General features: G+C 40.7%; 1 protein-coding gene across 1 annotated transcript in view; it reads left to right on the top strand.

The window, feature by feature from the left end:
• Positions 1-2,818: 2,818 nt before the first annotated feature.
• The window catches only part of man1a2 (mannosidase, alpha, class 1A, member 2), a 95,673-nt gene continuing 70,673 nt past the window's right edge, over positions 2,819-27,818 (top strand). Inside the window, exons 1-3 of the mRNA XM_077537219.1 lie at positions 2,819-3,199; positions 14,056-14,586; positions 24,677-24,938. Of these exons, the coding sequence (XP_077393345.1) occupies positions 14,270-14,586; positions 24,677-24,938 (579 nt within the window). The 5' untranslated portion in view covers positions 2,819-3,199; positions 14,056-14,269. The remainder of the gene's footprint in view (positions 3,200-14,055; positions 14,587-24,676; positions 24,939-27,818) is intronic.

The following is a 27,818-nucleotide window of genomic DNA, read 5'->3' as shown; positions in this document are numbered from 1 at the left end:
TTGAATTGTGGGTAATTTCCTTTTGTAAAGGTTGGTCAGAAATAACCTTTGCTAAAGGTGGCATACAAGTCAGTCGTTCTCAAATGGGGGTACGGTACATGAAGGCACTCCGGGGGTATGTGAGATTTTCAAATATATTTAAAAAGTACAGTATGTGTAAATATTTTAGAAAAACACAAGTTCATCAAATTTTATATTCATTAGGCTATTCTATGTCAAGTCTCCTAAAAACCAGCAACTCTCTCCAAGATATTACGCATCATGTGCCTATTTTGTGAAATGTTACAACTGGTGCAACTCAATCATGTTTCATTACTTCATACTAGATTCAAGCTTTTTTAAAATTCCAATTCCAAGTTTTTGTTGTTCTCCAACTGTATTATGACCTTTTTTTTAATTTTGTGCGCACATGAAGCCCCATGAACTGCACCTTTTTGTGAACCAGTTGGATGGAATGCTTCAAGGCTTTAAAATGTTTCATCTGCCCATCAGTAGTCATCCGTTTCAGTGTCGCACTACCATCACTTATTCTGATCACTCCTGGCCAGAATGTAGTTCTATCATTGATGTTTTTTTTTGTTTGGTTTGCTGTCTACTCTGAATGATCGATCCAGTCAGTAAAGTTCATTCTCTGCAAGGCTCTCATACATTACTCAATTCAGGAATCCTAGCGTAAAACATGGACAAGGATTGGTAACTGTTCATCGACGAATAGCAACATTTAGTAACGAAGCACCACAAGATGGCTGGCTTGTGGCCTCGTTCCGCAAAGTTCTATGAACAGCAAATTGTATGCAGCGTTGGTTACTTAAAAGTGCTTTATAAATAAAGTTGAGTTGAGATTAAAAAAAAAAAAAGACTCACTAGCACCTCCTATAAATATTATCATATATTATCATCAAAATTGTACATCTCAACAAGATGTATGAAAATATGGAGGTACAGTATATAAAGGAGACTAAGACCTGAAAAAAAAAAAGTCTCTGAGAGCCATTTGCTAAAGTAAATAGGGACATGAACATAGGAGGGCGGCACAGTGAACGACTGGTTAGCACGTCCGCCTCCCAGTACTGAGGGCGTAAGATTGAGTCCAGGCTTCGGCCTTCCTGGATGGAGTTTGCATGTTCTCTCCGTGCCTGCTTGGGTTTTCTCCGGGTACTCCGGTCTCCTCCCATATTCCAAAGACATGCATGGCAGGTTAATTGGGTGGGTCTGAATTATCCCTAGGTGTGCTTGTGAGTGTTTGTGGTTTTTCGTCTCTGTGTGCCCTGTGATTGGCTGGCGACCAGTTCAAGGTGTACCCCGCCTACTGCCCGAAGCCAGCTGGGATAGGCTCCAGCACCCCTGCGACCCTTGTGAAGTATGAGAGGTCACCAAAATGGATGGATGGACGAACGTAGAATTGGTGGTCGGTTTGCGAGTGCAGTTCAAGGCGTGCCGCCTCGCACGTTGGACTTTAATGTTTGACTCCGCCCACACGGATTTTACAAAATGGTTTCAACATTTATTTATTTTTTTTAACAACAAAATTTGCAGATTTAATGATGCACCGTTTTAGGATGTGGAGTTCTTTTTTTTTTTTTTTTTTTTTAAACAAAAAAAAAACATGGAGCATCGAAAATTACAAACACTCAACCCTCAGTCAGCTGGGGCAGAGCTAAAGAATGGGATACATGCCACGGAAGAGGCGGGACTGTTTTTTGCACATCAGTTTGTTTCCGGTTCGGTTTGTGACATGTGGGCTGCGTCAAAAATAATTGTGCTTCCGACTTTGTGCCCCTCGGTTGCGTGTTCGCAACCCGGACCGGAAATAAACTGATGTGCAAAATCAGGTCCCGTCTCTTCCGTGGCATATACCCCATTGGTTTGACGGAAGAGGTCGAAGTGCAGTACTACATGTTGTTCAAAATGTTCAAAGAATACTGTAATCGTGATGTGGTAGGGTTAGGGTTATAACTATAGGATGTTATAAGATGCAACACAAAGCTGCCAGGGCAATAGTTTATCAACAAAGAAAGAAGAAGGTGCTTCAAGGTAAAAAATCTACGTGGGTGAGGTCAAACATTTAGGTCCACCCCGCGTGGCGGCACGCCTCGAACTATTCTCTGCATCCAGGGCTTATTCCTTCGAACATAGGTTATTGCATACTTTTAGTTCACCACTAGATGGCAGTATGGCACTAAATTCCACACACTGTCTCTTTAAAAGTAATCAAGTTACATTACTTTAACATTATGCAACTAACAACATTTTAAACAGATAAGTAATTCTAATACATAATTAAAGTAACCCTTCCAACCCTGTGCACGGCCTACCGAATTTTGCAATAGCTGAGTCAGAGAGCCCAGACCTAATTCCAATGAAAGGGTGCATGGCACAAGCCATGTTTAAACTAAATTTCACAGAAGAGAGATATATTTCATGTTTGCATTGAAAACAAGTAAATAATCACAGTGCAGGATGGAAAAATATGTGAAGCCTGAGGCTAATGACTTCATGACACCTGAACCTGAAGTCAACGTCACAATAAAATGATTAGTGTTACAGATTTATTTGTGTGCTAAAGCAAGAGGAAGCTTTAAAAAAAAATTAAAATAAAACAATCTAATTTAGTGTTATTAGTATCTGAATAACAGATGAAAAAGTATTCAACTGTTGTCAGGAAGGAGGGAATGAGGTATATTATAAATAAAACACACATTCCATTGAAAGGATGCTAACGAGAGATTATGCGTTGATTGCTAGTTTGTAGGATCAGAATAAATAAATACTGTGAGTCTGTGACAAAAACAACAACAACAACATATGCTTAGCTGCTGTACGTGTTCGGGCAGTGTGATCCGGCAATCGTGCTTAATTGCAGTTTTCTTTTTATGCATGCTGTACCGCATGCGATTGTCAGACGGTTCCTTATCCACCAATGCTGAAAGAACACGATTACAGCGCGATCGAGGAGCGGCAGCAGTTCAGGAGGGAAGCTTCAGACGGTCGGTCCGCGGCTCAGGCCGGATCGAGCGGCCAAACAGCGGCAGACTAGCATTAGCAGCCTAGTAACGTCGCTAACGGAACCAGCCCATCGTTCTGTGACCGTTCGGCGTAGGACATCGCCATCTTCAACTCTGCGAGCCATGATGTCAGCACGCTAAACGTGCGTGCAGAATTATTTTCCACATCTTACGTCCCTATTGATTGTTACCCGGTAAGTAAGACATTTTTACTTAAACGGGTATTAGCCGCTCGCAGGCTAGCAGGGTAGCTAGCTAGTCCGCTAATCGCCTCACCAGAATGGAACGAACTGTCAACGAATGAACTTCTGGCGAGGAGATGTCATACAACAAAATCCACGACTGCACTGCATCATCTTAATCAGATATATATATTTTTTTATTCACACCGTGGGTACAGATTAGTCTCTGCTTGTTATCGCTGCCTGTGTTGGTGTTTATAAAGTAGCGACTCGCATCATGATTAGGCTACTAACTCATCCATCCATCCATTTACTGAACGCTTGGATTGGAAGTGAACGTCTGCTTTGCATGCACCGTCACAATAATGTGTGTTTAAAACCCGAACAGCCGCCAAACGTTTTGCCCGAATCCATTCACACCATCACTCCTGCAAATATCTGCTTCTGTCAGTCTGCCACAGGCTCACAGCATTACTGTGCATCTAATGCAGTGGTTTTCAACTGCTGTCTACTGTCACCCTGCTTTCCATATTTTCCAATGGGACAGTCCAAAATGTTTAATGTAAAAAAAGCTTTTCACGTTCAAAAACCAGCATCAGACATCACCAAAATTTGTGTGCACCTTTCCAATCATGATCACTTGAACCACAGAAAATATAGATAGATCGCCACAATTTTTAATGCATTTTGAGTCACAGTGTCACATTTTTAGAACAGACACACTGGATTACTCATGTTGTGCTTGAGGCTAACTAGTACCAGTTTTCACCATTGTATTTTTTTTTTTGAGGGGGGGGGGGGGGGGGGCGCAATGCACATTCAATTGAGCAAAAACCCTTGTACTATTAGCTTCCACTATCATTTCCAGTTTTCTCAATTCTGAAGTTGACCATTTCTGTCTGAGCAATGCATCTTTTTTTCGTCTTGCATGACAATGCAAGGTGCTCTCATTTATGTATTAGTTTCTTCGGGCAGTTTTTTTTTTTATAGTCTTAAAGAAAAACAGGACAGCCAGATTCAGAGTAAAAACAAGTGGTACAATAACAGTTAAGTGAAAATTACATTGTACTGTATGAGGAGGACAAACCAGTATTTACAACAATGAGTTAAACCACAAAGTAATTTGACAATATCCTAAGTCCGTAATCTTATAAGTTGCTAATTTATTTTGTCACACTGGGTTGGGCGTGACCTAGTGTATTTGAGTATTTACTATTTATGGTGCCAAATCACCCGGTGGGTTTTTATTCAAGCAGTTTTTGGTTTGAATGAAACTTGCTGTACTTGTTGATAGTGATGGCACAACACTAGGGGCTCTATTTTCATAGACATGCTTGCGGTGTAAAAACAGGCGCATCTCAATTTTTGAGGTGGTGCAACACAATTATGCGCTGTTAGGGGCCATTGCTTAGCGTTCTGGCGGCCTCAGCTGCCGCACCTCCAGCACATCTGGCACTTTAGGAACAGAAGGTAGACTACGTTTGATCTTAAGGTGGGCAGGTCTCAATTTTCGGGTCAGGACAAAGGTTAGTCTAGCGTATTTGTGATTTTTGGTGGGCACGCTGTGCGTCCCTGGGCGTTGAAGCGTCACACAGCGTGCTGGAGCTGCTGTGCCCATCAACGCATCGCCAGTTTAGTCACAAAAAGTAGACTAAAGTCGAGACTGTCTAAAAGGACGTGTGCTTTGAAACGCAGGTGATATTAACTTGATTTTGGTGCATTTGATGGAGGCGCAGGCAGACCAATCGCCAGCTGTGGACATGTGTGGGGGGTGTCATTGTATTTCAATCATAAATTTGACAACAGTGTGGGACAATTCCTCTGAATCAGTGTAGAAATCAATTAATTGAATGGATTTTATAATTGTGTTTCTGTAAAGCGCTTTGTGACAGCTGAGGCTGTTTGAAAGCGCTATATAAATAAAGATGACTTATCATATATGTATTCTTAATACAGCACCCACCTTAAAAATTATATCACAATATTTCAAGCACATTTGCGGTGATAATATTTTTGACGATATGGGTAATAATTACTGAACAATATATTTTTGAGTGGTGCTTTGGAATAACAGCATATTTACTGCACACAATATTTAAGCCACTTTTTCCCCAATTTAAATGTAAACAAAGTGCAAATATAGGGTAACTGTTTAAGTGACACCGTTTGAAATGGGGAGCGGCAGGGATAACTGGCCAGGTAGTGTTTTCCCTGCGAGGTCAAATTGTAACATAACTGCTTGAAGCTTAATGAATAAATACAAAGAAAACACAAATGTCACAAAGTCAGTGGGCCCCATACCTGTTTGTGCTTTTGCAAATTGCACGAGTCAAAGTCCATTAGTTCCTCCTGTGTAATTGATCCTCATGTCATAGAGAAACAAAAACATGTTGCATCATGTGTATTGCAGGCAAATATATTGTTGAAAAATGTTCTTTTCCCTGCGGTTGTTTAAGCAGTGTTTATTAGGGAGAGTCTGATATTGGGCATTTGGACGGATATCGTTATTGGCCTTTTTTCAAAATCTGATGGCCGATAAAAGGTCAAGTAAAACCATTTTAATCTCAGAACTATTTATTCAAAATTTCAGTAAACTTTATGAGATGCTGCTGACGCTGGGAACCTTCTGAACCAAACAAAGAAATGTGTTTTTAGGTTCCAAATTTTCAAGGCGTACTGCTAACCTTGGGAAAACTTCCACATTTTGAAAGTCTGAAAAAATGTTCAATAACCATTAATGCTTTAAGACATTTAACAACAAATTCAAGATTGCATTTGTATTTTAAAATTTTTTGACACCAATATTTTTTTCCCCTCTTTTTACTGAAAATGAATATCGGCTTCAAATACGGGTTATTGCCTTCTTGACTATTAACTCTTTGACTGCCAGCCATTTTCAGAAAAGATCACCTCATACTGCCAGCTGATTTAGAGCATTTTGACTGATGTTTCAAGGCCCATAGAAAATTGTGTGTTAGGACTATGCAAAGACGGAGACTACCAAATGAAAGATTTAAGTTTCATCTTTCATCAAAAAAAAAAAGTGTGTTTCTATCTTATTCCGCTTTTCCGTAATCTGCAGTAGAAAGCAGGTTGGTTTAAGCGAAATCCCGTCTTTTGGATGAAAAGTCTGAGAAAAGAGGCTTTTTGTGAAACGATGTATTTCATGCACATCATTGATTTTGCCGCTGTTATTGTTTTTTCTTTTGTACATCACAAACACCTGAAGAGTGCTTTCCTTCGATAAAACACTAACACTGACAATAAAAAGTGTTTTTTGATGGCAAATAAACAATTTATGTACAGTAAACAGTATAACAATTTGACTATCTTGACAAACTAACTTGCAGTGAAAAGGAAGACTTCATGCCCGCTTCATGCTAGTCGGAATTTTTCAGGCAATGATCTGCAAATACAAATTGAAATGATCATATTGTAATTATTTATTTTGCAGCAGTGTGATGCAAATACTGTATGCATTTACTTTTCTTCTTGGATCTGGTGGGAGTTGCTATAGTCCTGGCTCTCTGAGCTGTAAATAATATACATATATTTATATATATTTACTTTCAGAATGTTTTTTATTTTATTTTATTGCAGCTGTGTAATGAAGTTTTTTGTTTTGTTTTGTTTTTTAAGCTGCAGTGGGCCGGAACGATCGGACGATTGGGCACGGAGCTTGTAGCAAAATGCATGATCTGTGAATTGTACATACATTCACATTAGTTAGGCAACAGTTGTTATTGTGTATATCAGCAGAGTTACACATGCTGTTTGTCACCTCTACACAAACGTTTGATGAACTTGTGAATGCTAGTTAGCGAGCTAGCTTGTAGCATGTTAGCGCTTACCTTAGCATATTTCTGGCTGGATCTGACAATGTTGATTTGCTGTATAATCATATTCTTCACGCCCGGATTGTTTACACTCCTCCAATGATGAGTTGGACTGATCATAAAATGTCTGACTCGCTGCGTGTTATCTAGGATCCACGGAAGCCCGTGAAGCCAGCCACGAGTAGCCACTAACGTCACACCCCCTCCTCTTCCCATTGGGTGTGTGTTGAGATGACGCAAAAGAGAGTGGTCACTGCCATCTAATGGTCATAGTTATGCATTACAGTACAGGATCAGTTTACAACTGCAACCACTGCTGGTCAAGGCTATCCTCTGTAAATTCCCATTAAAAGCATAGTTTTCGGCAATTCCCGTCGGCGGTGCTATACGGTCTGTTTGTAGGGTTCGGCAATTGCCGAACGTGGCAGACAAAGAGTTAATAACCACCAGTGTATGTTATTCTGGTTATTCTGTTGTCCCTAAGCGTCCTTTAAGCTGTTTGACGCCACAGATGGAGTTAACTGTAATACTAAACACATGACTTTAAGAATTACATCCTCTGTATATTTAAATACAAAATATGCTTCGTTTTTAAAACATCACTAGCCTAGCGCTAATGCTAAAAGCGAAGGGGGGGGGATCCCATTCCAATGCTAGCATTGACTTCGGAAAGTGTTTTTCCTTCAAATAACGAATATACTCACAAATCTTGTGGAAACTCATACCCACAGATAACACTACGCAAAGGCACAAATTCTTCCCAATGTGTGAACATTGAGTTATTTTAACAGAATTCAATCACAACTTTCTTCTGTACTCGCTTTAAGCGTGTACGCCATGGTTGCACGGCACTACACTGCCCCCAAGAGGCCAAAACGCATAAGAATAGTCACTATTTGTTCTTACCGTTTTTTCCAGTTGCTGTTATTTTAGTTTATTCTATTCTAATTATATATATAATATTTTGTCATTGTCATTTCACGTTATATTTAAAGTTGATATTTCAAGGATTCAAAGATTATTTATTTTTATTTTTATTTTTTGCACAAAATTCAAGGATACAAAAATCCAAATATTTCCATATGACATGGCACGAAATACAATCCCCGAGTTCCCAGGTTAGTCCAGTAAGTCCCAAGACTTGTGAAATTAACACAAGATAAAAATACACAAAATAAAAAGGTTAATGCTTTACAGCAGTTGTAAACAAGTAAGTGGTTTTATTATTGACACATATATCTATACAATAACCTAGTATACGTCATGATTTTTTTTTTTTTTTTGAGATAAGGTCATACTGTGAACTTGTCATTCAAAGCAGAGAATCTTAACAGTGAAAGTTTGTGCGCAAGTGACACCCATTGAAAAGGAATTGGGGAGGGAGGTAATTTTATTCATTATATATATTTTTAAATAAGCCGCAGATTAATCGGTAATCTGTTTTTTTTTTTCTGCTTAAAAATCGGTATCGGCATCCAATGGCGGAGCCAGAGGGGGGGCCGGGGTGGCACGTGCCCCTGCTGAAATGTGATTGGACCCAGCAGACGCCAAATGATTGACATATCACGGCACCGGCGCAGTGATGTTGCACGCCTGGCCGATGCAGCCTGCCAGCATTTTTTTCAAGCAGACGCCTACTAATTGTTATGCCCCTCCTGAACAGTGGCTGGCGTTACTTAAGACAAAGCATTATAATCCACCTCACTAGGAGTCTGGAGAAGGAGAATAATCTGTTTTAAGGAACAGTCTCCTGAGTACCGGTATGCTGATCCGACAGAACACCGGCACATCAAGAATGCATGTTGGCGTTTGGCTATATCATGTTTGTTTGCCTTTGAGACGTGAGTGACTGTTTAAAATAACTTTTATGTTGTAGCGAGTAGTGACGGGAGTCGGAGGCGGAGTGTTGAAGTCCAGAGCCAAAGACTGGCGTTTTATTGACATCATCAACAGCAACAACAACCCACTCTGCGCGAGGCTCACAGACCTACCAACATTTTGTTCTTTTATCCTTTCATCCTTTCATCCCAAAAAACTCCCCCTTCGTCCCAACGTTCCGTGGGTGAATTATGTTCTAATCACTACACAAGCCCCCCCAGAATTCACCCACAATCAAACTCCGGATGACGGGGCGGCAAAACTGCCCGACCCCTGCGGGTACAGGACCCAGGGAGCGAGGGCGGGAGGGACACAGCAGAAACACCAGAACAGTCCCGCGCACCAACTGGCGGGGATGCAGGAACAACTGGAAGGGACCCCACACGGTCCACAAGGCGCAGCCCAGGGGGGAGGCCGCGGCGGGGGGCGCGGGGCACGTCCAAGGGTCCGGCCAGGTCAACATGAGCCGGTTTAACTTGCAACCCGGTGTCGGGGCCCCGAAGCGACTGGGTGTCACGGTCGGAAGCCTGGTCGGCCGCCATCCGGGAAAAGTCGAGGCCCAGCTGTACCGTGTTGACGGCTGCCCTGGACAGACAATCCGCGACCACGTCGTCCTTGCCAGCGATATGTCGGATGTCCGTGGTGTATCCAGATATGAACGACAACTGTCGCTGTTGCCGTGCGGACCACGGCTCGGACAACTTCGACATGGAGAAGGCGAGCGGCATGTGATCGACGAAGACCGTGAACTCACGGCCCTCCAGGATGAAGCAGAAGAGGTGGAAGAACCTGTGGTAAAAAGTCACCATCCCGAGGAACTCCCGAAGACCCTGGGCCGTCCGGGGTCGAGGAAAAGCGGCAACAGCTTCCACTTTTGCCGGGAGCGGGGTGGCGCCGTCCTCGTTGATGAGGTGGCCGAGGTATTGGATGGAGGGCACACCAAAGACACATTCTGTCTTAGTGCCGTAGGTCCGGATCGGTGCATCGTTGGCCGCTGACAGGTGCGGGCCGTGAGTGCCCCCGGCAGCATCTTCAGCCGAGGCAGGCAACACGCTTCTGCGGGCGCCGGAGTCACAGAGGAACTTGAGTCTGGAGAGGGTGTCCATGATAAACAGCAGCCGGCACTCTGTGCCCCCACTCACAGCTGCAACTGAGTGGAGGCGTCGCCGTTTCCCGACGCAACAAAGGAGCAAGGGGCGCGGCACCTCTTCGCCTTGGTACCAAAACGTGCGTGAAAATAGCATAAGCCAGGGGCCGATCGGCCATCCACGACAGCGCGTACCTTATGAGGTGCCGTTGCGGCCGCCGGGACCGGGAAGGCAAGTGCAGAGGCCAAGACCTCGTGGTTGTGACGCTGGGTGGCCAGGAAAAAGCGGTCAGCTTCCTCCGCCAGAGCACGTGGCTCGGAGATGGTAGTGTTCGCTAGCGCCGTAGCTCTGGCCGCCGTGGAGCTCCCGAGCGCGGACACGACGTGGTAGTAGCGCGTGGAATCGTCCGTAATTCCACAGATGGCAAACTGAGCTTCAGCTTGTACAAACCACGTCGCCGCGGCCGACTCCCAAAACTCCAGTAACTTGAGACCAGCGGAGTTCGCCATGTCGCTCAATTCGATCAAATTCTCAGCCTCGGAAACGTCAACGAGGCGGATGTCGGGGTCACCAATGTAGCGAGTAGTGACGGGAGTCGGAGGCGGAGTGTTGAAGTCCAGAGCCAAAGACTGGCGTTTTATTGACATCATCAACAGCAACAACAACCCACTCTGCGCGAGGCTCACAGACCTACCAACATTTTGTTCTTTTATCCTTTCATCCTTTCATCCCAACAAACTCCCCCTTCGTCCCAACGTTCCGTGGGTGAATTATGTTCTAATCACTACAATGTTCAGATTATGGGTGTCAAAATTGTCGCGTTATTATCTCGTTTACTTAAAGTGCCTTTAACGGCACTGTTTTTTTTAACGCTCGATTAACGACCGCTCCTTATTTGGAAAGCCTCTACTCAGGGAATTCTAGTCACCACGCAGTAGAAACGTCCACGTCAAAACTACCCAATAGAAATGCACTGGAGCTAAAATACAGTGTTTAAGGGGCAGAATATAGGTGGAGGAGCCATTTGGACTGTGTCTCACCACTACCACCCGTGCCTTACTTTGAATGAACGCACTCGGTTAGCCGTTGCGTTCGCACCGAGCACCAAGAGGCGTCCATGGGCACTCTGAAACCCCTGTGAGAGTAAAGAGCCGAATGGACGCCGTCTTGACAGTTGGAGTGAGCCCAAGCCTATTTATCTTTAAATGAGAGGCGTATTTTATTCAGCATCTCCACAAAATATCTCATCAGGGTGAAAGTGAAACTACCGATGTGTTCGCTGTAACAGTAGAGCGGCCTCAGCTGCGTCTCGCATCCGAGAACTTAACAAAATGAAAGCGTCCGACGTCATAAAAAGGAGTCACTATAACACAATTTAGCAGTAATAAATTAAATGATACTGCCTAATGTGTGGGGATTGGCGTCAAGTTGTATTTTACAATTTTAAAATGTGCAGAAACTCGCAAGTTACTTATTGTTTAAAATTACAGAGCTATTAATATGAAAAGAACACATCGGTCGTTTCTGGTTCCTATGCAGTAAAAATTCGTCATTTTACAATGCACATCCTATTTCACTTCACAAAATAAAAGCCTAGAGCGAATGCATATATTTGTGGGGACTGTGTTGTATTTTACAGTTTTAAAAATGTGCATAATTTCACAAGTTACTTCATGTTAAAAATTAGGCAGCTCCTAATATGAAAAGAGAAATGCATTGAGCTTTCACTATTGTCTTACAAATGCAATTATACCATGTTGTAGTGAGAGAAAAATGACCATAACAAATCAGTCACACTTTGGTTTGGTTTTACAGTACAGCACATATTTTATTTTTATTTTTATTTTTTTAAACTTTTTTTTTTTCTTGAATTGTTATGAAATTACTCTATCAATGAATTTTTAAATTTTTTTAATTGAATTGTTATGAAATTACTATATCAGTGACTAAAAAAAATAAAACCATATTGAAATTGTACATTTTATTGTAAATGTAGGTATAAATTGAGATATAAAATGTGCAATTAATGTGTGATTAATAGTCAGTTAATTATTGAAGTAATGCGATTAATTATGATTACAAATTTTAATCCACAGACACCTCTAGTTCAGATAGATTGTTTTGGACGGACATCAATAAGCAACGTAGTTTTGTGCAAGCTAAAAATAAGTATGTTGTTGTTGTTATGCAATACAATAGCACCCTCCAATGGTTGAAAGTTCAAACAGACACTAACTGACGTTTGCATTTACAGGTAGAAGTGGAGGATTTATTAACATAATTATTAATTAATCACATTAATAAATTATGTGGTTGTAAATGAAGTAGTAGTTGGAGTAATAAATTTATTTTTCATAGGGTGTGTGGAAAATGAAACGACAAGGAGAGTTTGGCACTTAGACAGGATCTTTAGTCATACTGTAACACATATTTGCATTATGTTCATATTATAATGTTATGTTGATGAAAGTACTGTAATTGCATGAATACAGTATCTGCGTGTGCGTGCAAGTTCATTCAAGTTAAACAGTGCTGAATTATTTTTTTTGTACATTTTATACATTCTTAATAAACGGCCCATTATGTGCAAAAATCTCCCCTGTGCTTAATACAGGGGTGTCAAACTCATGCTAGCTCAGGGGCCGCATGGAGGAAAATATATTATCAAGTGGGCCGAATCGTGAAAATAACGGTATATAACTTAAAAACAATTGCCATAATTGATACGCATATTTTCGTGGACCAGCCCTAAATTACGGAGCTCATCTGTAATCATATTGTTCCGAAAAATAAGACGGATGCAAATGGAATGCGGCAACACTTTGCCGGTATACATTCCGGACGTGTTAAATTGACCTGTTTTCAATATATATTGTTCCCAGAATGCATTGCATGGGTGTTAATAATGTTATAAGCACGTTAATCCTTGTCATATCTATTTGTGTTACCAGTAATTTAACACATTTATGTCTGTGTATGATTTAAAAAAAAAAAAAAGTTTAAGTTGAGTGCAAAATAAAGACATCCAGGATGACGATTCCCCGTTCAAGTTGCATTACTCATCTGAGGACAAATTTGTATGTTTCGATTGTGGCCGGCTGATGAATTAGTCATTACATTCTTTTTATTCATTTTTTTTAACTTTACAAAATCAACTCGCGGGCCGGATTAAACCCACATGCGGGCCTGATCCGGCCCGCGGGCCGTATGTTTGACACCCCTGGCTTAATATGTCCTTAAATATATTTGAACATCGATAGAGACTCCGATTGAAATTAATTTTCATGAAAACAAATTTGGCATCATCTTTGGATGAAGTATCCTTGGCCCCCCCCTGGCCCCCCTATTTATAAAAGTCTGGCTCCGCCACTGTCGGAATCAGCCTCAAAAAATGCATATGGTCCTTTTTTTCTCCTCTTGTACAATTGTGACCTTCCATATAATATTGCCACCTACAATTTTAAAATTACCAAATGTTTTCATGGAATTATAAATTGTAAAAATACAGAAATATTAAAATAACCTAATTACAACTTGATTCCCGTAAAATGACTTTTTTTTTTTTTTTGATTTATTATTGACAATGTAATACATAATTGTATTGTAATGTATAAATTGGCAGTGTTCTCCACGTTAGCGTTACTATTCTGTAAACTTGATTTTATTCTCATAAAAATGTCATGGCTTCCTTTGTTTTAATTTGGAAAAATTCCGCACGGCTCGCTCTCAGACGGTTTTTAAAATAAGAAGCAACCAAAGATATATCTGTGGTGAGCCTCTGCTTGGGTAACAACCAATCAAATGATGCTATGGGCGGGACAACACAAGAGATAATAGTCATCGCGAACAGAGAGGCACACCTTGGGTGCATCAGAGCCAAAATAACCCAGTTTGAAATTGATTGCTTATCGGCTGTTGCTCTTTTTAGTGATCAGATCTGTGATTGGTTTATCTGAACTTGCTTAATGGTGATTGGCCCCAAAATTCCTGACTGTGTGAAACCCTGTTTTATTAATATTAATTAGTATCTCAATGTTAAGTTGTTGGGTATTTTTTTTTCTTTCAGAATGGTGATGACTCTTTACCTGCTCACCAGTCAGTCCTTCACTGAGGGACCTCTTCCTCTTTTGATGTTTGGACTTGGCAGCACAGGCATGAGATAATAAAGTCAAGCAGCTGCAACAAACGACACCTGCGGCGCTCGTGAGGCTGCCGCTGAACTCCCTCCCGCCTCATACCCGCCTGTCCTGCTGCTCGATAGCCCTTCTGCAGCCCTCGACATGACCACGCCAGCGCTTTTACCGCTCTCCGGGCGCCGCATACCCACGCTGTCGCCGGGTGCCTCCTCCTTTCCGCACCACCGCGCTACCTTGAGGCTCTCTGAGAAGTTCATCCTGCTGCTCATCCTCAGTGCCTTCATCACCCTGTGCTTCGGCGCTTTCTTCTTCTTGCCTGACAACTCCAAGCACAAGCGCTTTGACCTGGGCTTGGAGGATGTACTCATCCCGCACGTTGACTCGCCCAAGGAGGGCAAGCATGCTTCGGGACAGGTGATCATCCACGGTCAGGGAGGACAACATGATGAGCACAGACACAGGTAAAGCTGTTTTACATTTTTATATCTTGTACTGTTTCTTGAATGCAAGACACTGAGTTGGTGGGGAGAATACTTCAAAGACCTTTTCAATCCCACTCACATGCCTCCTGTGAGCAAGAAAAGTCTGGGGACTCTGAGGTGGGCGCTTCTATTTCTGGAGTTGATGTCACCAAGGTGGTTAAAAACTGCCATGGGTGGCAGGGCCCTGGAGTTTTAGAGGCTTTGGGTGTTGTGGGGTACGCATGCTTTCAAACTGGCAATTTAAAAATAATGTAAAAGGAGATTTTTTTTTTTTATACTCAACGTGTCCTTCAAATCACATTAGTTCTGTGTTTTTAAATTTGAAGATTAAAGGGACGCTTGATTAAGATGAACATGTGTGGGCATTGGGCAGTGATGTGAGCACTAAAATTCACCCCCCTAAAAACCCAATAGCGGTTTAATGTATTTTATATAACTACACTTCACGCATTATGCCCCGCCTACTTTTTGGGCCTAGCCTGCCTTTTCACCCCATCTCACACTGTCAACGTCACTAAAGGGCATTGTAATTGTTTCTTGGCTTGTTTTGTCACATTCTATGGACCCCTTCATGGCCTATGTCACAATGATGTCACGGTGTTTACTGGAGGTAAAAACAACCGCTGGAGGCAACGAAGTGCAGCTAGAAGTAAACAACGCTGGTTGTCTGTTTATTCTATTCTATTTTTATCAGTTTACTCACATATTAACTCAAATGGCCGTTTTCCGTGTCCTTTCCGACGTGAACTTTCTGTGAAAATATGCTGACCGGTATTAGAAGCACACGCCACTGAGGTGTTTTTGCCTCCAGCTAAGCCCCACCCTTTAAATTGCGTCACATTGTTTACAAACTTTGAAGGGGTCTATTCTATTGTCACCTAGTGTCTGAAAACAGTGACCAATCATCACTAAAAACATGCATTATGCACATTCTATTTATTATTATTGTTATTATTATTGTTGTTGTTATCATCATTATTATTCCTACTCTTGTCCACCTTAACCTCTGAAAATATAAAAGCAACCGCAGTATCAACAACCAGGTCATATATATTGGACCTTAGTCAACAGAGGTCCAATAGAAGCTTCCGCATGGGTACAGGTACTACTTGGGAGACATACGTGAATAGCTAAAGTTGTTTCGAGTATTAGTTTTGACTTTAGATTTGACTTTAATCTCACTTGAAACATGAAGCATAAAGTTGACATTTGTGGTGATTATGGGTGTTGTTCCATATCATACCCATCCATCCATCCATCCATTTTCTTGACCGCTTATTCCTCACAAGGGTCGCGGGGGCTGCTGGCGCCTATCTCAGCTGGCTCTGGGCAGTAGGCGGGGGACACCCTGAACTGGTTACCAGCCAATCGCAGGGCACACAGAGACGAACAACCACCCACACTCACACGCACACCTAGGGACAATTCGGAGCGCCCAATTCACCTGCCATGCATGTCTTTGGAATGTGGGAGGAGACCGGAGTACCCGGAGAAGACCCACGCGGGCACGGGGAGAACATGCAAACTCCACCCAGGAAGGTCCGAGCCTGGACTCGAACCGGAGCCCTCAGAACTGGGAAGCGGACGTGCTAACCACTCGACTACCCCATATCATACCTTATACGATATTACCCGCGTATTATTTGATGTGATAGAAATTTGAACAGTAGAGTAACAGTAGTAGTAGAAGTAGTTTGGTTTCATTTTTGAAAGCTAGTTTTGGTCAAACTCCAAAATGTTAGAATATTTGTGTATGACATTGGCATTTCCACATAAAGGTCAAATTTAGAAAAGATAAGTAGCTTTTATGCATGTGTTGTCTGTACAGTAAAAACGAAAACTATTTTCACTTCATCTTGCATACATTCTCTGAGAACTATGAAATCAAACAAGCTGCTGTGGGCTGTTATTGCTTCGCCATTTATTGTTAGCGTTGCCTTACTGTAACCACTTGGGTACTGCATTATAGCCATAAATCAGCATCATGACTCCCCTGAATCAAATAGAAGGCTTGAAGTGCGCACATTTATCATATTTAGTGCAATCTTAGGTATCATGTGCTTTGTTTGCCTGGCAGGCCACAAAAGTAAATCAATGGCAGCGCAACTTCTTGTTAGCAGTTTGCATTCCAGCATTTTGTTTAGGGCGCAAGGAGCGTCATGAGGTCGGCAAGCATCAGCAGCGTGAAGGCCTCAATACTTTATTCCGGAGTTGTTCTTGTTGCAAGGAAATTGTGAACATGTTGGCAACAAGAAAAGGTGTTTGTGACCAATTAAACAGTTGGCAAACGTCTTTGCGACTGTTTGCGACTTTGAACAAACCCTGATTCTAAAATCAACATCCACTACCATCGCAAACACCCACAGACCTTTGTCGCTCAGTAGGACGTTTGAGATGTACTTAACAAAGATGGTAAACTTAACATTTCTTCTCTTTTGACTCAAAAGTGATGTACAAAAATAGTGTTTGAAGCAAGTAACATTACATTTGTCAAATGTGTTGCTTCCAAATAGGATTACAAAAAAATGGGTCACTGCAACCACAGTGGCATGCATTATGAAGTATTACCATTCAAACCACCAGACACAATGCTCGAGTAAGCATTTATTAAGTTGGCCTATAGTACATGGTTTTTTATGTTATGGATGTTCCTCCATTTTGCGAAGATGTGAAGAGGTCTCCCCAGCATGGTGGACCCTTCTAGGGTCGTATACTGGACTTTGGGTCAGCTCCAGTGATAATTTTCATCATGAAAATTTATTTTCAGACACCTACCTCCCTCCCTCCTCTCTGTGTGATCAGCCAGAGAGCGGCGTGCACCGCGCCATGCACTGCTGTCATGGTCCCGGGATCGAGGTTGCGGCAGGTTTATACATGCTTTCCAAAAACTTTATTTGCGTCACGCAAACTCCATGTGGCTATTTGAGCTGGCATTAGTGAATTAGACTCTGCATATCAATGAGTCTCATTTGCAAATTACCTAATTTACATACGCACAAATAACACCGGCGCACCGTGGCGCAATCTGGTTGGCATCGCACTTAGTGACGGATTTCCCCATCTGCGTACGTTTAGTGAATTAGGTGCTCCCGGATTGCTCCATTTTTACCGGTTAGCGTCGTGCAAAGGCGACGCAAACCTTTAGTGAATAGGTCCCTAAGTTTTAAGATGACATATATTATTGTCAATTTAACATGTTTCATTGAAACTAAATTTAATAAAGAAGGCAGTTGTGTTAAATGTGTCTTGCGTGTTAAACTGCAGTTTCAAATAGATGTTATAATTTTTTTTGTATAAAAGTTTAAATGTATGCTGAAGTAAAACATCCACTAAATTGTCAATTTACTCGACTAAAATTGCTCTTTATTTTGTCAACTAAAAGTACTCTTTATTTTCGTTGACTAAAATTGGATTTAAAACTACAATCAGATGACTAAATTATGACTAAAAACTTAGATTAATTTTGGTCAGAACGGAAGACTATAACTAAAACTAAATTAACATTTTTTGTCAAAATTACCACTGGTTGTAAAAGTAGGACTTTATTGTAACAACAAATAGCAACAAAATTGTTAAATAGATGGATACTTTATTCATGCCGTGAAGGAAATTAGTCTCAGCTGTAGTATTCATCCTTCCATTTTCATGACCGCTTGTTCCTCACAAGTGTCGTGGGGATGCTGGAGCCTATCCCAGTTGGCTTTGGGCAGTAGGCGGGGTACACCCTGGAATGGTTACCAGCCAGTGCTGTAGTATTCACAGTTTGACAAAAATAGAAACAACCAATAAGTTAAAATAAAAAAACCCCCAAAACATTTACAGTCACTGCATGCATGTGATTTTCAGACCATGGAAGACAAAGGCACATTCTTAGTTTTGTGCTTAGTTGTAGCTGTTAAAATTCTTGTCTGTAAAGTACTATTTTGCTGCTCTTGTTTTAAAGGGACCCGTGTGAGGAACAAGCGGTTCAGAAAAATGGATGGATATTTTTAAAGGAACAGATTGAACTTACGGCTCCTGCTATATGACATTGGATAGGTTTGAATAGAAAGAGCCAACGAGTTACAATTAACCCAATGATACTGTGTCTTATTTTATACAAATGACCATGGCTCGTTGAAGTGCAGTAGGGAGTAGGGGTGTAATGATACCGGCAATATCGTGATATCGCGATATTAAAACTGTCACAATATCGTTGTCGTCATGTTCACGATATTTAAAAGCTGCACATCTGTTAAAAAAAGTCAGGTTGATTTCCGTTTGTGCAGTTCTAGCACCCTCTGGTGGCTATTTTTTTTTTTTTTTTTAGTGCAGTTTAATTTTCATTAGGGATGTTTTGGCCCTCTATGTTTAAAATATACTAATTGTCAGATGAAGGGGATTGTAAAATGCTTTGGAGTGAGTCAATATGTGGAGGAACTCAATGTGGGCTGCATTAGCGATTAAGTGCCTCAATATTAAGTGTTATTAGAGATTGAAGGTAGTTTAGATGTTTTGCTGTTATGTACAAAAGCACAATATTGTGCATTTTTTTTTAGTATGAGCTCATTTTTTTTTACAATATTGTGACCTTTTTTAAATATCGTCAACTTCCCCACAATAATATAAATCGTGATAATTATCGTATCGTGAGCTTCATATCATGATCTCGTATCGTGATATTTAGATATTGTTGCATCCCTAATAGTTAGTCATATTTATTTTTAGTCATATGTTTTTATTTTGGTCCTTGAAAATATCATCACATGAAAATGGTCATTGGCACTAAAATCTTAATATTAAATATATGACATATTGGGGGTGATACCAAAATTTGACCAACTTTATTAATATTTATTTACTGATACACATCAAAGCTTTTGAGATTGCTCATCATCTCGAGAGCTCACCACTGAACTGAAGTGACAAGAGTTCAGAAAGTGGCAAAACATGCAACTGTATGCTGTCGTTGACCAAGAAAGTGGCAAAACATGCAACTGTATGTTGTCGTTGACCACTTTATCCTCTGACCCCGCTACATTAGTAGGAAGTGGGATTAAAATGTTTTATTCTTTTAGGCTGCAACAACCAATACATTTGTAGTTTACGAAAAAAAAGTTATTGGTATCGGTATGGAAGAGCAGGACGTTTTCAATATCGATGGGGGGGTGGAACAGCGATCTATCGTGCATACCTAGTGCAAGGTATAATGCAATCTTAAGATTGCCAAGGTATTCTTCAGAAATAAATGTGCTGCCAGGTGTCAGAAAGCTAATGCCTTGGTCAGACTACACGAAAACAGCCCGATTTTGGCCCGACCGACGTGTCGCGGACAAACGGGGCATGTCGTAAACGATTTTGGGTGTTCTTTACGTAGCGTCGCCCGTGTAGTGTGACACGTTCAACGACTGGTCGCCTGTTGTCCGGGACGGTTCATGACCATCACGACGAAAGTCTAGCATGTTAGAATTTTTGCTCGTCTTGACGCATAATGTGACATACCTACGTCGTTGTCGGTTTGGTTCCACAGCATTGACCAATAGCGAGAGGAAGCGAAACGTCAATCACACACTGAACAGGGCTTCATAGCTCTTTTAATTAATTAATTAATTTATTTATTTATTTATTTATTTATCCCCTGGATATCTCATGGGATGGGGCCATGCAGACAGGTGGACTCGGAGGGGGAAAAAAAAAAAAAAAGTACCCCGCTGCAGCGTTGCGGCTGCATGGAGCACGCACGCCTCCATGCAACCCATCGTCAGGCAACGGCGACGTGAATAGAGGACCAAAAAATAGATATATATATATTGTGACTGTTGTTCTAATAATTTCAGAGATTTGGGCATATGAGTAGGGATGGGCACATACTGTATTTAGTGAGGATCGATCACATTTTCATATAGTCGGGCCAGGCCGAACACGCGATGATCGGCTGGTGTCTTGTCGCGTTCAGACGTGTAGTGTGACTACACACCCCTTCCACGACACGGAGCGAATTTATCGGGTAATGTGACAGGGCAACTGTCGTATAAGACAAAAATATCGCGTAGTCTGACCTCGGCATAAGTCTCAGTTGCAGTTGCAGGTCTTTCAAATAGGATGACCCAAAACACACAGCTGAAAAGTAACAAGAGCAAACATTGCTCTTTTCTGATGTGGCCTTCTATGAGCGCTGATCTTAATCCTATTGATCTTATCTTCACGAGTTTGTTTTTAAAAATAATTCTGTTGAACGACATTTTAAAAGCAATGTCTGGTTTTTATTGGTTAATTTTCTTTGTTGTTGTTGTTTTTTTTTATGATTACTCTTGCTAGATTCAAGTTATTTCTGTGACCACTGTGGGGTTTTCTTTTATCGTTTCAATAACGAATGCGTACCAACAATTTTGCCCAAGTGCGTATGATGCAGTTGTAGGATTCAAATCTGAGTCTTGTCGTGTCTCAAACAAATGTGTGCGTGGTTTGGTTGAAGGTCTTTGGACAAGGGATGCTCACTGCTTGCACGTGCATACCTCAAAACATTGACAGTGAAAACTTTGCACAGAAATTTAATTTTTTGTGTGTCACTAATCTGCTGCAAAACCTGATGTAGGACAGATCGTAAGCCACCTCTACAACATTGTGGTTTATAACTTGTCCCCCTGTGTTTGCATGTTGTGATGTCATGACAGCTGCACTCCAAATCTCATGAGTCGTCTCCTAACGTACTGTACTTCCTGCCCAGCCAACTGTGAATAGTAATCGAGAGACAGATGCAGAAGGCACGGTTGGAGAATCTAGGTCCAGAAAGCAAAAACTTTGAAACAGTTCGGCTTTAGCCACATGTGCTTCTACTCAACTGGCAGGTAAACGAGCTCATCTCCACCTGTTGAATAGAAGCACCTGTGGCGAAAAGGTTTTTACTTTCTGGAACTAGATTCCCCAACCCTGTCAGAAGAATATTTTCAAGTGTACAGTTGAATTGTGTTTTAAAGTGAACAAGCACACTGCATGGGGAGCATTTTAAGAAAAAGGCTTAATGCCTATAAAATAAAAAATAGAACAAATACAAAAACTGCGGCAATTATTTTGATATTTTCCAGAGGCTTTAGTTGACATGAATAGAGATCTGCATGTGAATTTTTGTAATGATTCAGAGATTCTTTTGTGTCATTTAGCTTTTGTACAGTTGTGCTCATACCAGATACTACACGCATTATATGGATCTACTTCTTTCAGTATTAACATCAATCATTGACAGCTGGTGACATTTATCTTGCATACAGTAACACTGAGAAGGAAAATGTTGGACATTTGTCTTTCTCGATTATAGCGGCCCACACTGAGTTCCCTAAAGTTTTGAATCGCAACAGCTGTGAGGAAGAAATTGCAATAATGCACAAGAAGGTCTGTACAGCTGAGAAAATACTGTAAATATGAGTCTGAGCTGACCCGAGTACATTAACCAATTCGGGAGGCTTTCGTGATGCTTCTTTCATGTTCTTTTTGTGTGGGCTGATACTCGAGATGGACTATTTAATTGGGTTTATTGAGTTTTAAATTGTTGAAAATGTTAATTTCACTATTGTTGCTATGTATTGAAGCAACCTACGTATACTGGATTTTAGGGGTGTGAATTGCCTAGTACCTGACTATTCGATTCGTATCACGATTCACAGGTCACGATTCGATTCGATACCGATTAATCCCGATACGAATTTATAAGTCGATTGTTGAGATTTTTTTCTAAAAATACTAATCAGTAAACTTGTGGAGTGTAAGATTTGTATGAAAATGTTTTATTTATCTGAAAGTTCTATTCTTATACAGGTTGTAATCTGTTTCATGTTTGAACAGCATTAAAATAAAATATTAAGGCTTAATGTTCCGTTCATATAACATTCTTCCATGCTTAAGGTGTGAACCCTAACCCGAAATAAGACGTTTTGTTGAATATTTCTCCTTTAAAAATGGAAGTTTAAAAATCGATTCAGCCGCCGATTGAATCGATTCGAGAATTGCGCGATGTAGTATCGCGATATATTGCCGAATCGATTTTTTTTAACACCCTTACTGGATTTGCAGCAACCAGCAGAGAAAGAGGCTACAATTTTTTGAAGGATTAGAAATCAAAATTGGAAATGAACTGGAAGAGAACAAACTGTTTTGTTTGATAATGTCAATTTAAAACAGTCACTAGCTTGTTGTAAATATTTCAGGAGACAGTATACATACTGTACATACAGTACGGTATGAGTGTATTGATTTATATTAAATACATTTGTTACGTGTTAGGTAAGGACAAAAAAAAAGACCGATCAAGTTGTTGTAGTTTCCCCCCCCCCCCCCCCCAAATAATAGAAATGTTTTTGTTTGATATACGGAATATGAAATGCAATTTGGTTCCAAACGTACAACTCAGAATGCTGTCATGTAGGGCGCTGCCAGGTCCACTGGGGGTTCAGTGTCTTGCTCAAGGACACTTGGACATGGTCACCAGAGGTGAGTATCGAACCCACAATTTCACGGATGGGAGACGACCACTCTACCACTGAGCCATGCCGCCCACAAGTGTTGAGCGACAACTGAAAGCAGTCTATTCATTACCATTTAATTTTCCTCAAATCATCAATGTAGGACATTTCTTTTAATGCCCATACCTAGCTGCTTCCCGTTACAAGGAAGGAAGTCTTGTTTCATGGATTCGCAAAGGCACCGGGCGGCCCACACGCTTCTACCGGCCTTCTTACTTTAACTTTTAGTCACATTTGACATTATGAAACTGTTCTCCAAACTACATGTGGGCGTTATTGTTGACATATTCTAACACCTTGAACCTGAGTGTTCATTTTCCTTCATACTATTGTGTGTTTACATTCATAGTGCAAATTATGGATGTTTGATCACACTTTTTTTCAGACAGATACCAATACAAATACTCTTGAGTAGTCACCAATACTAACTTAGTAAGTACCGATACAACCAGTACATTTGAAACATAAAATTTCCCACAAAAAATAATGACAGAGGAAGACCTATATATTACAATGTGTTTTACCTTTCATATTTTCCCCTTCAAATTGCGTGAAATTGATGACAATTTTCTGTTATTTCTCGTTCTTGATTGCAAAATAGCCACAAGAAAGCAGCCGATACTGGTATCTGCAGCAGAAACTGATTGAGTACTGTATAATAAAACGAGTGTCTTGGTATGAATCTCTCTGCCACATTAAGAAAGCACATTTTCTTTGTTTGTGAGAAGACTGACTTGACCGCTTTATATTATTTCACTTGACTGTATGCAAGTGACTGTGATTCTATCCTAAGTAATGCAGCAACCAGAGCTGGAATGGACAGCTTAAGCTAACGTTAGCATGTTTTTTGTTTTTTTTTTAAATTAATTTGAGCTATCCTCAACTCTTAATACTAATCTACTAATAACTATCAAAAAAGTGGGAGATGTTTGAATTGCGGGTGGGTAACTAATGCCGTGTTTGCTTGACTGTTTGCATGTTAGTGGAATGTCCCATAACTTGAGTAATTGTGTATGCGTATTCAAGGACAATGTATAAGAGTGTTTTAAAATGTACAGCTTTTAATCTTTAAAGCGGCCGCGTGCTGATTTCCCAAAGAAATCGTTGCTCCTTACTCATTTAATTAGCTTTCACCACAAAGATACCTTTCTGCCCAATTACACCGTTTATTTAGTGTCAGGCTTGCTCGCTGCTCTTTGCGCAGGCTAATTATCTGCCAGAGTGAAGAGGATATTCTCTTAACTTGTTTTCCCTGCTTTTCAACGGCCTACTGGTGGTAGGGTGTCCGCCCTGAGGTTCTGTGTTCAATCCACCCATCCATCAATTTTCTCGACCGCTTATTCCTCACAAGGGTCGGAGGGGGTACTGGCGCCTATCTCAGCTAGCTCTGGGCAGTAGGTGGGGGACACCCTGGACTGGTTATTTGTTCATATACATCAAAACAAAAAACGGAAATCAGTTTGTTTCCTGTTTTCCGTGTCCTTTCTTTAGAAGGAAAAACGAATGGCCGAAAAGTACACGGACCGCATGACAATCAGTGGTACTTTAACCTTTAACTTGAACCTTTCTCACAGGGAGGACGAGGAGAACCTCCGGGACAAGATTCGCGCTGACCACGAGCGGGCCTTGCAGGAGGCCAAAGAAAAGCTGCGGAAGTCACGTGAGGAGCTGCAGGCTGAGATCCAGACGGAGAAGAGCAAAGTGGCGGAGGACCTGAAGAAAAAGGACGCAGGGCCGAAGCCTTTGCCTCCCGTGCCCATGCCCAAGGTAGTGGGCGTTGGCGATGGCGAGCCTCTCGAGCCTGAGGTCAAAGAGAAACGGAACAAGATTCGAGAGGTATGTATATTTGTTGTATTCTTTAATGTCCTCTACTTTGCTGTTGTTCCTTTTCAATAGGGAAAAATGTACTATTTCGAATACCTTTTAGCTGGGGTTCCAAGTTTGGTGAGGCAATTCTACAATATATGGGTGACGACATGTTGCGCATTAGCCCGTCATATTTGTCATCACTGTGTGATTGTAACAGTTGAGGATATGCAGCTAAAATTATGACTAATAACAAAAGCCCACATCATCATCCTTTCTGCATCTGCATTTTTGTGACTGCGACTGACCACATAAAAGCGTGCACACCATGCATGCGCAGAGCAATCAAAAACAGCATTGGATGCCTGCTACACTTCACGTGTGAAGAGATTTGGCGGTTCTCACAAAACATGGTCCAGGTGTGTGACATGTGAGCCCAAAACTAAACTTGTGAAAACCATTTAAAATGGTATATGCATTAAATCAAACCTTCCTGCAGTTTGCCGTGAATAAAAATAGTTCACTCATCCCTTATTGTGGGGTACTGTTGAATGTCGTGATGTGCTCTATTGTTTCATATTGGATCGGTTGGTACAAGGACACAAAATGCCGAGCAAGTACAAAATTATTTTTAAATTAATTGGGTTTTTTTTTTTTTGCATTTGAACAGCTTCAGCAACTTCATAACAAAGATCTTCAGTTGAAAAATTAGGGCCAGATCGATAATGGATTTCTTTTTTTTGTTTTGTTTTTAGGCCGCTGAACAACAAATTTCATTGCCTCTATTCAAGGATACAAATAGAGCTGGACGTTATGACAATATATATTGTGACATGGAGATGTTAAAAAAAACAAAAAAACAATTCTTGTCATTTTCTTCCTATCATATCTGTCGTCATTTGTCACTTACAGCTAGGCATGGGTAACGTGGCAATATATTGATATTATGAGTCACTCAAGGGAGTTCTCCACAATATTAACCGCTCCACTGTGATTTGCTCAGGAAAGGTGGGACATTCTGGACAATACTTGGAGTTGATTGGACGATGCATGAACTTGTGCACGTCTACCTAACTTTTGTTTTGACCTATCACGGCAACCGCTGTGAATGTCATCATCGTAAGTGGGGGGAAAAAACCCCCCACAAATGTCTTTACAAGATAAAAATGCACGAAGCGCCTCTCGCTGTTCTTCTTCAGAAAAGGAACTGAGAGTAATTTAATTCTGTAAGAACACAATTAATTGCAGCGTCCAATCCGTCCATGCGCTTCGGCACTTTCGTCACAGCTGCATATCCCGCCCCCACGCACAATGTTGATTTGTGAGGGGTCGGATTGGTGAAAATAAGCGGGCTCGGTACCAGATGGATTCTCTGGAGTTTGTGAACTCAGAAATACAGCGAGAATTCATCTTGCAGAGGAAGGTTAAGGAATGGGTGTCGTTAAGATTTTTATCGAAACTACTACTCTTTACAATACTTCTTATTGATCCGGTACCTTAACAGTATATCTGTATTTTATTTTTTTTAAACAAAAAAAAACAAAACAAAAAATGTTTTTTAAATAAATTAAAATGTCTTGCAACTGCTGCAACAATAATAGTTTAAAATAATTATAAACGAATGTTTCCTCGAAAATAGGTGACATGAACATATTATGATGTTAAATATATAAACAATTAATGCAAAAAGAAACAGTTGTATGAAGTAACAAAAACAATGCATTAGTTTTGGGCAAGATTAATCAACTCACAACTAACCATCATTTTACATTAGTGTAACTATTGGATCGATTGTCAATTGATGACTTAGGCCTGGACAATGAGATTTTAACGCTGTTTTGTTGAGCTGAGCAGAGTTTAAGTGCTCAGATGCAAAGGGTAGCAATAAGGCTAACATAACACACTCCACACATAAGTATAAACACTTTAGAGTTACATGGCATGAGCGATATTTTTATATACCGTAATAGTACGAATCATGTCTTGATCACTCCACAAGCACAGGAAGGGTACGGAGACTTGCCTGCCAATCATCCCTCTCATGGACAATAGAATGGGACAGGCTGTCTCAGCTCTGATATGATCTTTATTTTATTGAAGTTATAAATGAGAATACAAAGGTAAAAGGTGCAAAATAACGTTTATATAATATTAATAATACCGATAATTTGAAAATATATATATTTTTGGGGGAAAAAAAAGAAAATGTCATTTCCAACCAAGTCGGTACTAGAAGAGATGACACAGTATTGATGAAGCCTATCAGCCCCTGAACCATCTTGCTGTATTTTATCTTTTTATATCGTGCTAACTACTTATATTCTGTGATGGCACATTGGAAATACCATTTGTTATCATGCAATCAGTTATTTGTCAGGCTCTTGAGTTTTATTAATTAATAAGTCGTTGCTATTTGTCAACTGTGGGCATGTGAAGCCCTTTGAGATTTTTATGTGATTAAGGGCTACATAAATAAACGACTTGACTTGACAAATCGAATTTAATTTGAACTTGAAAAAATAGGGGTAATCACTTGACTACATTCTGAACATGTCATTTAGTCTTATTTGTGTGCCAGCTCTCTTTTTTTTTATCCTTTTTTTTATTTTTTTTTATTTTTTTTTTTTATATGAAGACAACAGTGAGGCAGCCAGACAGACAGGATTGTGCCAAATTGAACTATTTGGTCTGTCCTTTCTAACTTTCACAGTTCCCTGCATAATTAACTCTTATCACGTCTCTTGAAACAGCACTTGGAGCAAGCATTTGGCCTACACGGGAGCCTACCTCCATCTCCAAATGTCCCTTTAGTTCCCACTGTAAAAATCATTGTGGGGACGCTGTCAAATTATGTTGCCACGGCTCAGCACTCTCTTGCTGTTTCCTGCTCTAGAAGAATGCACAGCATCA

Source organism: Festucalex cinctus, chromosome 11 (genome assembly GCF_051991245.1).
Source record: "Festucalex cinctus isolate MCC-2025b chromosome 11, RoL_Fcin_1.0, whole genome shotgun sequence".
In the NCBI taxonomy this organism is placed as follows: domain Eukaryota; kingdom Metazoa; phylum Chordata; class Actinopteri; order Syngnathiformes; family Syngnathidae; genus Festucalex; species Festucalex cinctus.
This window is presented reverse-complemented; position numbering and strand designations above follow the sequence as displayed.